Genomic DNA, 15,579 nt, shown 5'->3' with positions numbered 1-15,579 from the left:
AAGCAGCGCTGATTAGGCCCAAATGTGTCTGCTCCTTGAAGGACAATGGGAATGTCCACTGTAATTTATACTAATAACATGTCATAATCAACCATTTTGCTCATAAGTATTTTTTTTTTACAGTTTACACATGAGTGGAACACCAACACTGTGGAACCGTCCTCCTCCCAGGTTTATGATGTTTAGCAAGACACTAAGATCCACCACACTCCGACCGAGTACGGAATGAAGCCTCTCCTTGCCGTCTTGGTCCCATGGTTTTTTCTAAAGTTTTTTTTTCTTTTTTAATTGTTTGATGAAGGCATCGGATTCTTGGGCTTCTACTGAGGGTTTATTCCAAGCGTCCTAACTTTGGATTCTCATACAGGCTAAGTTTTGGATTTCTTTATTATTCAACTATCAGGTCTGATTCCGTGTGATATTGTTGAGTCCCTGATTTCTGTCTTCATGTTTCTGTATGACCCTGTGCTTTGGTTCATGGGTCTCACTGTCAGTTATGTGTATTGAGTTCTGGATTGTTGTGGCTTTTCTGGATATTGGCATTTTTGCAGCATGTGGAGTGTGAAAGCAAAATGACAGAGTGATGGCTGTGTGATGGATCCATCTCAGACGTACATCTAATGGGGGCCGACAGCTCTCAACTCCCAGATGAGCACAAACACTCACATGCAGAGGCACAGGCACACACAATAAATAAATAATTTACAAACTGCAAAGAAATTAGAAGTAGGAAAAGTTTATTTGTACCTCTCAAAGTTCATGCAAACACACACTGACATAATCCAGCCTTCCAGATGAGTAGTGGCCTGTAGCAGCAGGTGCCTAAGAGGATCTCGGGAAAGATGCCAAGCGCTGCCCGAGTGCTGGCAGCAAATCAGAGCAAACACAAATCAGCAGCCCGCCTGCAGCACTGAGATGATTCCTGCTCTGCAATCAGCAGAGTTTGCTGTCGCTTTAACTTTTTTTATTATACAAACGTTTCTCATCTTTAATGGTGGAGTCAGGTGAGGTGAGAAGCAGCTGGCTGCTGTTAATGATGCGTAGCTGGAAAGACACATCTGTGGAGGTTCACTGTGGAAAAGAAACACATGCACGCCTCAGTTAATTTATTCACTTGCTGACAATCCTCTTATTGTGTGCAAATTACGCTTTGATACAACATTTAAACATCAGCAGAGAATTTCAGGGCCAAAGAAGTGTAAATAAGTGCTAACAGTGTTGTGTGGATAATGTTTGAAATAAAATACAGGACTTATGACCGTTATTATTAGTTGTAGTAGCATATTTGACAAGGATGTTGACCCTGTCCAGACATACCTAGTAGTCTGTTACCAGATGCTAACTGGCTGCTTAAATTAAAAACAAGACAAACCTGCCTCCAGATAAATAGTGAAACAGGTGTTAGGAGTGAAGTTACAGCGCAGCAGAAACTTTCAGTGAGTAGGAGAAGCAGCTGGTTGTGGCGACTGCAGGTTGCAGGTGATGCTGTCGGGAGGTCCTGCTGCGAATTCTCAGCTGCTGCTGGCTTCATGCTGCTAATCAAGCTGGCAGATGCTCGCAGAAGGGGTTTTACTACAATTAAAATCTATTTAAAAATCTATTATCTCTATCCTTTAAAAACACGACATTTTCCCAAATAAAAATCTCTACCCCATGAAATTGATACTTGTGCGCTACAGCTTCACATGAGCCTGTTGTCTGCTGTGAAACTCAAAGTCCCGTGTGTGGGATGCTGAGCATTTCTTTGACACGCATCTGTGTGTCAACTTTGACTAAAACTAACAAATCAAATGACACAGAATTTAAAACTAACACATTCTGGTCAAAGGAGTGAAATGAAACTTCAAAAAGTTAAACAAGTCTTGAGAGGATTTAGGTGACTCCTGTGACAGCCAATCAGCAGAGGATATGATGAAGTTGACACACAGATGGCCCCCGGTCCTTGTTACTCTGCACCGGCTGATTGTTACTGACAAACTGTGTCTCGCTGCAGTGCTGTGACGTTCACGGCGAGTCACTGAAATATCAAAGAGATGCAAGCACAGAGAAGGAAAAAACCTCTGTGCACCTGAGGGGGAATAAAATCCTCCACAGAGTACTCCGTGTGGCCTTTTGTGTCAAACATCGTACTGCAGAGCTGATTTTCTACTTCTTTCTGTGTTTGCAGTGAGAAGGTTGAATGCACTCAGAGTTTAATTTGTGCTCATGAGGATTTTAAAAAGGGAATGGTGAAGGTCGGTGTGCTGCTCTCCTGTTTAAAGGAGCATCAGAAAGCCAGCAAGTCTGATGGGTGTGACCTCTGCCCTACACAGAGAAGCTCTTTGAAGAAACGCCGCTGACATTTTTTGCGTGTTTGTGTCGAGCTGGGCTGTGACCTGTGTAAAATGCATTTGACTGACATGATTGACCTTTTTCCATGTGTCTCTAACAATTGCTGAGCATCAGACTGACAAGGTCAGGTTCCTCTTATGATGGCGTACGCTCCATGCATCTGCTGGTATTATAATCTTAAATCCATTCTTTGGAGTCTCCGCCCATCACTCATTCTGTTTTCCATCTGTTTCATCGTTGCTTTTCATATGCAAGTCCCAATGGGAGTCAAACTGTCAGGTCCATCGAGCTTGAGTACATTTTTACACCAGAGTAAACGATCGAGGGGCAAAACTGCTGGATTTACTGTTTTTACTGCGAGGATCTCTCATGTTTGCTTCTAAGCATTTCCGTGTCCTGCCTGACAAACAAAAAGCAGCATGAATTCATCTTGTCATTGTCAATCCAGTGTTAGCATCTTACCATTTTTAGCATTAGCAGGTGGTTTAGTAGGTTCAACTATTTGTGAGGACAAAGACAAGTAAGCCCATTTAATTTATGCTGCTCAGATGCGTTTGTGGAAAGAGTTTTATTTTTCACTGCGATGACTCAGTTGGCAGTTTCTGGTCAGATGTGGCTGAATTATCATCTGGTTTTCATTGTATATCCTGCCATTAGGTCTCATTATTACTAGTTATAAACCATTTCTAGTCATCCGTATGCTGACGACAATCAACTGTGCCTCTGCTTTTAACTGACTTAATGTAGTGAATGGTTGGACGGTAAATATTTTTATGCAGTTTAACACAAATAAGACTGAGTCTTTAATTATCATTCTGGAGCTCTTTCTCATCCACTGTTCAAGCTAGCACACGTAACTCTTTAACTGTTGATTATCATAACAAGTTTCTGACTCACGCTTACTTTTTCTATTTAAGACATATTCCTAAACTTAATACTGTTGTCTCAAAAAGTGAACTGGACATTCTTGTTCTTGGCTTCATCTCCTCCAGCTTCGACTACTGTAATGGTCTATTTTGTTGTCTGTATAATGCATCTATTAATTGCCTCCCATCTGTACAAAATGCTTTCAACATACTCTGCTACATACAAGTGTCTGAAGAGGATTCCAGTCAGGACTAGGTATCATTTTAAAATCTTAGTTCTTTCTTTTATGAACTTACGAGACAAAGCCCGCACTTATATCATTGATAACCACTCCTATTCTCCACGCTGGATCCCTGGGTCTTCTCGTGATTCCATGTACCTGTCTGAAAACTAAGGGCGAACCTTAGCTACAAAACCTTTCCCTCAACACTGTGGCATCCTCCTCTGTTCAAACAGACATTTGGGTCAACTCTTGTGTTTTTTTTTTTTTTTTACTTGCTTTGTTCTTATGTATTCATTTTTCAAATGTATGTACACCTTTTTCAAATGTAAACCCATTAATGAAGGCAACTGTTTCAACTCTGTTTGCCTTCTGGATTCATTCAATACAGTTACAAGTGTTTACAGTTTTTGCCCACTGCTTGAACACATTTTGCAAAACTCCGCTCTCTGTGCCAAAACTGTACACACAAGTACACATGACACAACACTGGGAAATATACCATTCACATCTGTGCCAAATTGAAACTCTACTCCCAAAACCTAAACTTTGCTGTCAAAACCTGACATTCCTTTGTCAAAATGTAACTCTGTTGACAAAATGACACATACTTGCATCATATGCAAACACTGACAGATCAGGGGGAACACACTAGTCTTCTACATATAAAACACTGCAGTCCTTGATTTCCATTGTTTATTCAGAAGGCACATTTACAGGAGACACAGACCTACTCAATATTGTACATTGCAGTACCATGAATTCAGATAAAGCAAAAAAAACCAACAACAACACAATAATACTGCAATAGAAAAAACACTATACTGTAAACACAAAAAACCATGACAATTGTGCATAAGTGGGCTCATGGATCCCGCCGTCTGTTGGGGTCTGGCCACAGGACCTCATCAACATCGCAAGCAATGTCCTCTCCCGCTAGGCACCGGGGAAAATATCCTCTTGCATGTCGAAACCATCCATGGATTGCTGTCACCTGAATGTCGCCGCAGGCCTGTTCCATTGCCTGCAGAAGAGGCATGCGGGCATGTGGTTGGCGGTCATATACTCGCCATCTCCAAGCCGAAAAAAATTTCTCTATAGGGTTCAAAAATGGTGAGTAAGGGGGCAAGTATACCACTTCAAATTGATTGTGGTTGGAGAACCAGGCCTGGACCAGAGCAGCCCGATGGAAACTGACATTATCCCATATCACCACAAACCTGGGCTGATCTGGTCTGTTCTGTACAACTATATCATGGAGAGCATCTAGAAATGTGAGTATGTGTTGGCTATTGTATGGACCTAGTATTGCATGATGGTGCAGAAGCCCTCGAAGGCATATGGCGGCACATAATGTGATGTTTCCCCCGCGCTGCCCTGGGACGTGCACAATTGCCCTTTGGCCAATTACATTACGACCCCGTCGTCTTGTTTTGCTCAGGTCGAATCCAGCTTCATCAATGAAAATGTATTCATGAGGCTGTGCAGCTCCATCCATGGCCAAGATTCTCTGAAAAAAAGGGGAACATATCACTGTACTACAGTGCTACACATACAGCACCCTCACCCCATCACACAGGTACCTGTGTAGCTCTCAGAATAGATCCATGTGGTACTGATATGGTACATATTCAGCTGCTACTGGACTTCACCAATACTCTATTGTAAATGTAAGGGACAGTTACACGTACCCGTACATATTCAGCTCGAAGTCCTTTGACCCTGTCACTGTTCCTCTCGAATGGGACTCTGTAGAGCTGCTTCATGGTGATGCTGTGTTTACCCAAGATGCGTCTGATGGTGGTGATGCTCACATGGTCTATGTTGCTGAACACTCGCCTGTCTGCAAGTATTTTCCGTCGTAGCTGGTGGAGACGGATGGCATTGTCTGCCCTCACTAGGTCCACAACGGCAAGTTCCTGCTGTTGTGTGAACAGGCGTTGCCGTCCTCCCCCAGAAGGTCTTCGAGTCATTCTGGAGAAATACAACCACATATTGTCATCGGTTTGCTTATTTTTCTTACAGTACTTTACTGTATGTACTGTGTCATCCACTGTACAACACTGTACTTCAATATAAGGAATCAGCCACTTTGGCTGCAAAAGGAGCATTAGCACCCCGTACACTTGATATGGTAATGTGATATACTGTAGAACAGTGCTATAAAACCATCTGAGTAGAGCAGAAGGTATGGAGGTGAAGACATACCTGTTTTCTAGTCGGAATGTTCGTATTACAGATGCCACTGTGAAGCGGCTTAGATGTGGGTGGACTCTCTGCCCAGCTTCCCTCATAGTCAGGCCATGGTTGATGACATGGTCCACCAAAGTTGCTCTTATTTCATCAGAAATATGGGTCCGTGCATGGCCTCTTCGGCCTCCTCCTCCTCTTCCTCCTCCTCCTCCTCTACCTCTTCCTCTTCCTCTTCCTCTTGCTCTCCCTCCATCCATGCTTGCAAAGTTCTTGAAATGGCTACGCTGAGGGCTTTTTGTAGTTGGCTAATTGGTGTTCGGTTTTGCAAGTAAGTGCCTTCAGGTGTGTATTTGAGTGGTTGCAATTACCCGATGTGTTTTGTATTTTGGATACATGTGTTTTCCGAATGGCACCCTGAAATTTCATTTTGTGAGCGAAGTGTCTTATGTATGAAATGGAGTGTAGCATGCAGGACCATGTGTGTTGCATAAAGGAGTAGGTGTGTTGCATAATTGGAACTGGGGTGCAAAGCAGCGCTTTTGTTTAAGGTAGGGGTACATGTGTTTGAGGTATGGTAACAAAAGCTTCAACTTGTGTTACTTTAGTCTAGGCATGGGTTCATGGTGTTCAAGCAACGGGCAAAAACTGTAATACAGAAAAATGGGACATGCTGTGGAGAGACTCACCACTTCTGACAACTCATTAGTCAAAAAATTACTATTAAGTCCTATTGCCTTTTGGTGCGACTGATGAAGACTATAGAAACGTTGGCTCACCGAATCTGCTTCTAACTAATCAGCATCAGACTGTAAGAAGAAATGGCCTACATGAATATTTGTTTGGTGTGACGTTGCCTTAGAGTGAGAAGTGCATGTTGTTTTATGATCTGCAATCACAAACAAAACTGACTGAGGTTGTGGGAAGATTGCAGTCATTATTAAAATAAACCAGCATGTCTGATTGGCGGACGCTGACCCATCCATCCACTTCAGCATCCCCCCATTAGAGCTTTTATTCTGCTTTGGTCTCCAGAAAGGTTTATTCTTCATCTTTAAATACAGATCAGTCTCCATATTTATATGCTGCTCACTTCCAACAAATAATATGTTTTGGGCAGAGCCATCAGACACAGAAAAAAAGCAAAACCATAATAATGGAAAGCTTTTCATGAACATCCCAGCTGTCACAAAATATTCGTACTCAACTTGTGTGACAAACATTTTTTATGGTGTTCAGGGAGGAGATGGTGGGTTTTCTTAAATTCTAATTAGCCAACGCTGAGTTTTGCAAAAACACTCATTAGTGAGACAATCCATGCAGTAATGACTTTATCCTCCAAAGACTAAAAATCAAGCCAAACAAATGTGTGCAGGCAGGGATACACAAGAACTCTGAACATAGGTTGTATTATTGGAGAATTACATCATATAAATAAGCGTACAAGTTATACTGTGTGTGTGTGTGTGTGTGTGTGCGCGCGCGCGCGCGCGCGTGTGTGCGCGCGCGCGCGTGTGTGCGTGTGTGTGTGTGTGTATGTGAACAGATAGAGGGTTGGACAAACGATTCAGTGACTGAAGACATTTGTCACAGCAAACCTAAAACAAAACATTAATACAATAAAATAAAGTAAATAAAAATAAATGTCCAGATAACTTTGTGAGAACCTGGAAAGAAATTAGAGGTTAAGACAGGTTTAAACCTTCAGAAGTTTACCATACTATAATTTATTTATATAGCACTATCACACTAAAAACAACACATGGTCAACCAAAGTGCTGTACAGCAGAAATATAAAGAGAACACGAACTACAATAAATAACTAAATAAATAACAATAAAATAACAATGTCAGTTACCCAGTGAGTCAAAAGCCAGTGAATAAAAAATTAGTTTTCAACCTGGATTTAAAAACCACCGCTGACGTAGATTGCCTTGAAGAGGAAGATCATTCCAAAGCTTCGGGACCACAATAGAGAAGTTTCAGCTGTGATTTAGGGAGCGAGAGCAACAGCTGCTCGGCTGCCTGGAGTGAACGAGGGGGGACATAGGACTGTACCACATCAGACAAAATATACAGGCGCCATTTAAGGATTTAAAAAACAGTAAAAGGATTTTAAAAGCGATCCTAAATTAAATTGGAAGCAAGTGTAAGGAGATCCAAAGTAATATGCTCAAATGTTCTTTTACCAGTTAAAAACCGTGCCGCAGCATTTTGCACCGGTTGTAGGTGTGACCAAGTCCCCTGGCCAACCCCTATTAAAGGGGAGTTGCAGTGATCCAAGCGTGATGTTATAAAAGCAAAAGGTTTAAACAAAAACTTGAATGATGCAGGTGACTTACTTGGGAAACTGCCATTCTTGTTTAACTGTCACCTGGTTCCTGATTGTGAGTTTTTCTTTGCAAAGCAATTTCCATGTAAAATGTATAAAAGTTACAAATTTCAGGAAGAATAAATAAAATGCGTGCCCGGGATGGACTCCAACACGCCCGTTCTAATACGTTTGCAGCAGTGCTCAGACATATGCCCCCAAAACCATTGAATGTTCTTAAAAGGGACGACCAACAAAGCATTGAGTATGTGTGGCTGTGGCCCTGCATACAGGCGGGAGCAGGCAGGAGTCACTTTAACAAACAAAGACCTTTAGCCAAAATGAGCTTCTGCGTTAGGGACGTCCCCGGGGGCCAGGAGTGTCCAAAAAGGTCACTGTGCCCCCTCAGCTGAATTCTACTGACACACTTTTACAGCTATAAGTAAAGGCTGTAATGGAAACAGTTAAACATTGAAAAGTTACTGGAGTAACAACATATCATAGTAGCTGAGTGTTTCTGCAGCAGTTACTGAGGAGGGCACTGCAGCTTATGGAGCTTTTGGAGCTGATGGGCCATCAAAGGCAGACTTTGGGAAGTTCCCTTCATTCGTAATGGAACCAAAAACAGGTCATTAAACCACTGCTGGCTTTAAATCTTTAAAGACCTCACTTGAAAATTGCAAAACATCTGGAAATGTGAGGACACTCTGCACTCAGAGTCTGTGACAAAGACACACACCCCATCTTTGTTTCATACCAACATGTCTGTAATGATCTGAAACAAGAAAGTGAGACAAATATAGAAAAGACTAAGAAGTCATGAAGGGAAAGTCCTTTATAAAGGACCATGTCTGTGTTTTTAAATGCACCTTTAAGGTTTTTGTATTCGTGGCATCTTAGTTTATAATCTGTGTTTATGGACGTTGTGGATGTGTGCAAGTGTAACTGTGCACAAAAGAGACAGCGTGAATGTCCCCTCCTGCTTTTGTTGAGCCATTTGCCCCCCTGTCAAAGTTTGTATCCCCTCCACATGCTCTCATTGTGACCCTGGCCAAACTATAAGAATCAGACAGTTCAACATGCAGACAGATCCTTTTCTTTTCCAAGTCACCTCCACAGCTCATGTTTCCTCTAATGAATCACAGAGAGGTCTGATCATGTGAGATCCAGTGAGTTCCATTTGAAGATGTAGTCTCCAGCTTGTGATGTCTCATCGCTTTAAATTCTTTTCTTCCAGATGGAGACGAGGAAGCGTCTGGCTAAGATCGTGCTGGTTTTTGTGGGCCTGTTCGCCCTGTGCTGGTTCCCAAACCACGTCCTCTACATGTACCGCTCCTTCCACTACCACCAGATGGATCTGTCGCTGGCCCACCTCGTCATCACTCTTCTAGCCCGGGTCCTCAGCTTCTCCTCGTCCTGCGTCAACCCGTTCGCGCTCTACCTGCTCAGTGAGAGTTTCCGCAGACACTTCAACAGGTCAGAGTTATTGAGGTGCTTTTACCTGAGACGGTTATGTTACCTAACCAGATCCCTGCACTGCCCCAGAGAATAGAGACAGATGACACTGTTCTCAAACATCTCACAAACAATAAGGTGGGCAAGTTCCCCCTTTAATATTTCCAAAGTGTGCACACTGGTGTGCTCCTGCAGAGTGTTATTCATAACTGCACTGCAGCATTTGGATTAGTAAAATGTTCAGCATCACTTATTTGGATACACACAAAACTCCCAGAAAAGAAAAATAATAAAGAATAATAATAAAAATAAACATATGGAAAAAGCTACATTTGAATACATTTCCCTTGAATTAATTTTTTCAGTGTCTATAAAAGACTAACATCTCACTCTGCTCTCAGCTGCAGGTTCAGCTGCTCCCACTGAAGATGTCCGTCAGTCATTCAGAAATATGTCAGTAATTTTCCCAAACAGCCTGTCAGTGCTCTACATTTATTTAAAATTCACTGGTGCCAGGATTGTGTGTTATTCAGAGTTAAAGTTACAAATATCAGCTTCAAAAATCAAAATCATCAAGCAGAGGCAGATGCTTGATGTCAGCCAGCGAATGCAGGAGCTTCAGAGCTCGTCTCGGCTGTTCTGTGATATAAAACACGCTTAATTACGTGGTCATGTTTATTTTACGTCGACTACTGAAGAAGAAATTAGATTGAACGTGTGAATGCTGCTGTTTGTCTTCACTATAGGTAGAAATGTTCATGGCATGCTGATTTACTGGACGCTGCTACAGCTAACTCTATTACTGCTCACATTAACTGCTGTCACCATAAAAAGGTGGAAAACAAGCAGAGGCTGAATGCTCCAGTGAGTCTTTACTACTTTACTGATTGCATCAATAAAATATGAATGTAGCTGATTTACAGACGGTGGAAGGATACGGATGGAAACGTCTTTGAGTGCCGAGGCCGCGCTTCGTCTGCGCTGCACGCCATTGGCAGCGTGTTTGTGTTGTTTTGTGCTCCGAGTGTTTACACTGCATGAAGCTGCAGTCACAGACTAATCAAAACTTTCTAGAGGGCGAACATTTATACAAGACTGAGCATTCAGATAAAAACCACACAGCGAGTATTTCATTCTTCAGTCTGAATAGATTCTTATAACTTGCTGAAAAATAATCACAGCCTCGCCATTTTCTAAAACTCCTCCTGAGTACCCAATAAACCTCCTGAAACTCATCATGTTTCTGCCTCCGCACGATGGAAACCCAAATTTAAACTCTTCACCGTAACCATGGCACAGCCTTCCCAAAAAGCGGGAAACCGTGACCCGGGGACGGGCTTTTCTCTCATTCAGCTCAGATTTGCAGCAGGTCGTGACACCTCAGAAGCAGCAGAGACGCCGCAGGAAAAGTAAAATGTGCCTTTGGGATGCAATTATAGCTATTTGCCTGTTTTGAAGAATGTAACAGGTGAACAATTTAATTTGTCCATGTGTGATGATTTACTTCAAGTACAGAAATGTTTCTTCGCCTTTTGCACCCAGAGAGCCAATTAACATGTGTGCCTGTTTCTGAGGATTATGACTTTTGGAAGAAAAATATCTCCAGCACATGCATGCATGCCAGTTCTTTTTAGTTTTTAATAGTTCTTTGGAAAGAGGCATTCATCTGTGGCTGACGTGATGCAGATTTTCCATATAGGCTGTAATCAATGATTAATTATTGGCTAAAAAAAATCAGCATAGAACTAAATTCTTCATCAGCTACTGTTGAATGAGAATCTCTACAAAAGAGAAGTAGAGGAAGTAAAACTGCAGACAACCAAACTGCAGAGCTACGACTTAAAGCAGGAACAGCCGACAGCAGTCCTGTGGTCCTTGGGTTTGATGTATTTAAGGAGATTTGAATTCTTAGTTTCCTGTGTGAGTTCTGTGAAGGTTCTTCTGTTACAGAAATGTCAGAGTGCATTCCTGTTTTGATTACTCCTTATTATTATCCTAGAGCTTCTAGTTTTTGTGTTTTGCTTTATTTCTACTCGAGTGAAGAGTTTCTGTGTTTTCTGGTTTCTGCCTGGAGTTTATTGAGTTTAATGCCTTCACTGCATTTCTTTTATGTTGGTGGTTATCTTTTGGGTTGTTTCATCTCTGTCTTTGAATTGTTTTCTTTTGCTCCCCCATCAACCCTCTGTGCATACATAGTCCAGTCTTTACTCCCATGCTGAGTTTTTTGTTGTTGTTGTTCTTTTGTACGTCTGACTCTAGATGCAGATCTACATTTGTGCTAAAGTCTGAAAGAAGAACTTAAACACAGTGAATGTTCTCACATGCTGCAGACAGATTAAATTACACTGTTGTATTTTAGACCACCAGTAGTGGTATCGAGCAGGCAGGATTGTGTGCGCACGGTTCCAGATATTTAGGCTGACGGCAGTGACACAACGACGACCAGCAATGAGTCAGGAAAAGGCAGAAGAGAGCTAGCAATCCTCTCCTCCACAGCAGGTTTAAATGTTAAAAATTTGTTGAAACATGGAAAAAGATAGATGTGCAACCATTGCTGTGAGTTCTTTTGCCAAGACAGTTACTGAGTAAAACTCTGTAGTCCCAGTGCTACAATCATCTTCTCTATCACAGAGCTATTAAGACCTTTCAGAGATAATAAAGCAAAAGCACAAAACTCTTTGTAGTGGAACAAAGAAGTGATAAGTTTGAAATGTCAGCTTATGAAAACAGAATTCAGTGACATGAGTCTAATAAATGGAAACCAGACCTGATTTCTTTTTGCCCTTTCAGCTACGAAACTACGATCCTGTAAAACTTTAACACGCTAATCTCACATGCTTTCAGCTTCAGCAGACACACTGCATGTTCCCCACAAACCTCTCCTCATCTGTGAAATGGTAAAAGGGCTGGTGTTTATATCGGGATACAGAGGCTTACTGACCACTCAGAGGTTTACGCCTCAACCCACATTCATGCAAACTCCTAACGATAAAAATATCTGGTAAACAGGAATCCCGCCACTAACATCTGCACTGAGTTTTGCTTTCTTCTTCCTTCTCAGTCAGCTGCGATGTGGTCGAGGTCCTCGCCCTGAGCGCCAAGCCAGCTATCTGCATAGCACCTCCCACATCCGCCTCACCTCCATCAAGAAGAACACGCCCACTGCTGCCCTCGCTCCGGCAGCCAATGGAAACCCCAACAGACAGGAAGTGGCTCTGTGAAGCAGGACGCTAAGAGTCTGACATTTTCAGCTTCACCTCCTCCCGAGTGTGAAATGTTGGACTATCGTAGGAGAGGTTTTCTGTTGCGGAGCAGCGATGGATGGTGGAGGGAAGGACAGCGGACACGAGTCTTGTACAAGTTGAATGGCTGCAACGGTCGCTCCTTTCCCATCAGAGTTATCGTCTACATCCTTACCTTGGCAACCAAACAGAAAGTGCCTCTTAGAAATACAAGATGGACAGTATAAAAACTAAGAACACTTTTTTCCAGGATGATTCTCCAGATTATTATTAACAGTAACTGCATAAAAAATAAAGATGGATGGAATCAAATTTGTGAGAAAAGCCTCACAGACTTTAAAGCCGACAGCATGGCTGCAACGTTAGCATATCTGCAGCTATTGCTCGTTTTCTCTGTGCTTTGCTCCCGGGAGGCTCACCGTCAATGGACTCATCTAAAAAGCCATTTTTGTGTGTTGATTTCACTGAGTGGGCTCGTTTGTCTGCTGCACTCAGATAAAGGTTTCAGAACTCTCAGAGGAAAAATGTTCACATCTTATCCAAGGATATGTCTTGGAGAATGCTCGGAGGCTACTCAGTGATGGGGTGTGGCCTGTCTTTATCCGAACTCCTCCTAAAACCACTTTGGAGATGAATGCACTTGAACCTGAATCTGTTTGGTAGCTCTTTGTTTTGTGGCTCTGTTGCTTGCTGTATCCACCAGGTTTTAACAGCTAACAGTCTTAAAACATTTTTTGTGAAAAGTGCTTCTCTGGTGCCAGCTTTAGTTTTTCTGGATGTCACATTACTGGAAGCAGCCTTAAACTCTTTAACTTGCTGTGTGTGTTGAACTCATAAGGACCTCTGATGAGAACAGGGTCTGGCAGGGCTGCTCTCGTTAGCCCTCTGGTCCTTGAACAATAACACAGGCGGTTTGAGTTGGAGGCCAGCGGGCATTTGTCCTCACCAAGGTCCTGCTTGTGTTTTCATGGAGCAAATCTCAAAGTGCTGCTGGGTGTTAGGAAAGTACCCAGTGTGGCCTATTTCTGCAGGCAGTAGCATCGCCAACCTGAGAAGCTCGAGCACAGAGTGTGATCCATAATCCTCTGCTGGAAAGCTGCGGGTCACTTTCTCTTGCTTCAAATTGAGTCGCTGACCAAACTGAGCAAGCATCTTGGGTCTGATTGAAAATGACTGACAGGCACATAGCTTAAGCTGCAGCTCTTGATTTACTCATGAGAAGAAAATGATCTTGCGATGTGAGATCGCTGATTTACTTTAATGTATATTTGTACAGGAGAAATTCCCCTCACAGCCAACAAACAGCAGCTCTTGCTTTTCATTTTAAAATGAATGCTGCTGTTGCCATAGTTTTGGTGTTAAAAGGGGAACCTGAACCTGTCTGCTCACATCAGCAGAGTCTCTGTTTTACTCAGATTCCCTGATGTTTCTGTTTTTGAACTGCAGACTTTAATGTTGCTGTTGTTTGGCTGCCAATAAACTGCAGAGTCTTTTGAAAGGCAGCAAACTGTTCCTCCTGCTTTTCATGTCATCCGTCTCATTATCCTTCGAGCTTTAAGAGACTTTTGCTCTCCTGATAGGTTTGAAATGTCTTTTTCTGTGAGTGGTTTTACTTGCCGAGTGTAGTGGCACGATTCCAGGCTTTCATTTATATCGGCCTCCACAGCTCTGAGAGAAGCAGAAGAAAAAACAGATTTTACTGAACTACCGACCCGACACACTTCAGCCCAATACTGGACTTTATTATTGGCTCGAATGTGATGCATACTTTGCAGTGCAATCTTAGATTGCAGATTTAAAGTGGATTATGATCAAAGGTGATCTCCAGAGGTATTACAAATTTCACTGACATCAATATTTGGAGCTTTGGCTCACGAGAGTATTTGACAATGGAACCGGAGATGTAAGTGAAAAAAGGGAAAAGCAGATTGATTCCAATTTAAGAAGCTGTTAAAGCAACGTAGAAACAAGAGGGCTTTAAACGTGGATTCAGGGTGTTCTGGAACATTAATAAGAGCTAAATTATAGGAAGTGCTTTGCTTCCAAACAAATATTATTTGGTGAATTAATTGTTAGCCTGCTTGTAGATAAATGCAAAGCATTGCCCTGCTGTGCACTTCATGAAGACTCCTCGGGTTATGAAGTAAGAGCGACTAGTTTGAACTCCCTTTTCCTTCCATAATTACTAACTAATTGCATCACAAATTTTTATGGACTTGTGAAATAAAGAATTACACAGACTTGTGCTCTTGAGGACAGAGCTGTGACACTCATGCTCATTTTTGATCTCCTCAATGAATCCTGTTACCGACTGTTAACAATCAGGAGCAGCTCCTCACCCATCCATGGAACAAGATTACCATCATCACCCGACAATATCTTGCTCACCTGTAACTGAAGTCACCGCAGAATCAGATTTTGATAATAAGCCTTTCCTGGTGAATGCAAAACCTAACAGAGCTTTGTGCTTCTGCCTTAGCGTGAACAGCTGATGGAGTATCTGTGCCATATTTTCAAAGAGATGCTGTGACGTCCTGTTGACCGTGTTTTGGTGTCAGTTTTCTTCTCTTTTAAACTGAGTGTGTTTTCTTTGATGTTGTGCATGCTTCACCTTCCTGTGTTGGAAAGTCCTGTTCGAATGTCAGTCACAGAATAAATGCTTCTGCACAGGCACACACTCACACACCAATCTGCAGCATCATTGCCATATTTTAGTAGAAATAAATGTTTTTTAAAGGCTTATTTAAAGTGGAGAGAGGACAGGCTACAGGGCAGCCTGGCTGCTGGTCGTCACCTCAGGCTCGTAGCTTTTAAATTAGACAATCAAATGTAAGAAGCTGAAATTACAGCGTGCAGGCAGCTGTCAACGGGCTTGGGTGGATGGACAGCGGTGGATTCGTCACATCTGTTGAACCTTATAGTTTGACCATGGCTCAGTTTCACAGAATAACCTTCATCAGAAC

General features: G+C 42.3%; 2 protein-coding genes across 4 annotated transcripts in view; one reads left to right on the top strand and one right to left on the bottom strand.

The window, feature by feature from the left end:
• The window catches only part of nmbr (neuromedin B receptor), an 81,670-nt gene extending 66,885 nt beyond the window's left edge, over positions 1-14,785 (top strand). Inside the window, exons 4-5 of the mRNA XM_040017679.1 lie at positions 9,157-9,395; positions 12,436-14,785. Coding sequence (XP_039873613.1) covers positions 9,157-9,395; positions 12,436-12,595 — 399 coding nt within the window. The 3' untranslated portion in view covers positions 12,596-14,785. The remainder of the gene's footprint in view (positions 1-9,156; positions 9,396-12,435) is intronic.
• LOC120725048 lies at positions 4,153-6,428 on the bottom strand. Of its 3 annotated transcripts, XM_040017681.1 has the most exons (4): positions 5,829-6,428; positions 5,627-5,798; positions 5,110-5,392; positions 4,184-4,928 (listed from the first exon to the last, which is right to left on the bottom strand). In XM_040017681.1, exons 1-4 carry the CDS (start codon positions 5,866-5,868, stop codon positions 4,284-4,286), a joined length of 1,140 nt encoding a protein of 379 aa, XP_039873615.1. In that variant the 5' UTR covers positions 5,869-6,428; the 3' UTR covers positions 4,184-4,283. The 3 variants fall into 3 exon arrangements, with proteins under 3 accessions (XP_039873617.1, XP_039873615.1, XP_039873614.1); XM_040017683.1 differs by lacking the exon at positions 5,110-5,392 and having other exon boundaries at positions 4,153-4,957; positions 5,478-5,798; XM_040017680.1 differs by lacking the exon at positions 5,829-6,428 and having other exon boundaries at positions 4,185-4,928; positions 5,110-5,814.
• Positions 14,786-15,579: the final 794 nt, after the last annotated feature.

The sequence above is a fragment of the Simochromis diagramma genome, unplaced genomic scaffold (genome assembly GCF_900408965.1).
Source record: "Simochromis diagramma unplaced genomic scaffold, fSimDia1.1 OVJJ01000802.1, whole genome shotgun sequence".
Taxonomy (NCBI): Eukaryota; Metazoa; Chordata; class Actinopteri; order Cichliformes; family Cichlidae; genus Simochromis; species Simochromis diagramma.
The sequence above is the reverse complement of the archived record's forward strand: the minus strand, read 5'-3'. Positions and strand labels throughout refer to the sequence as shown.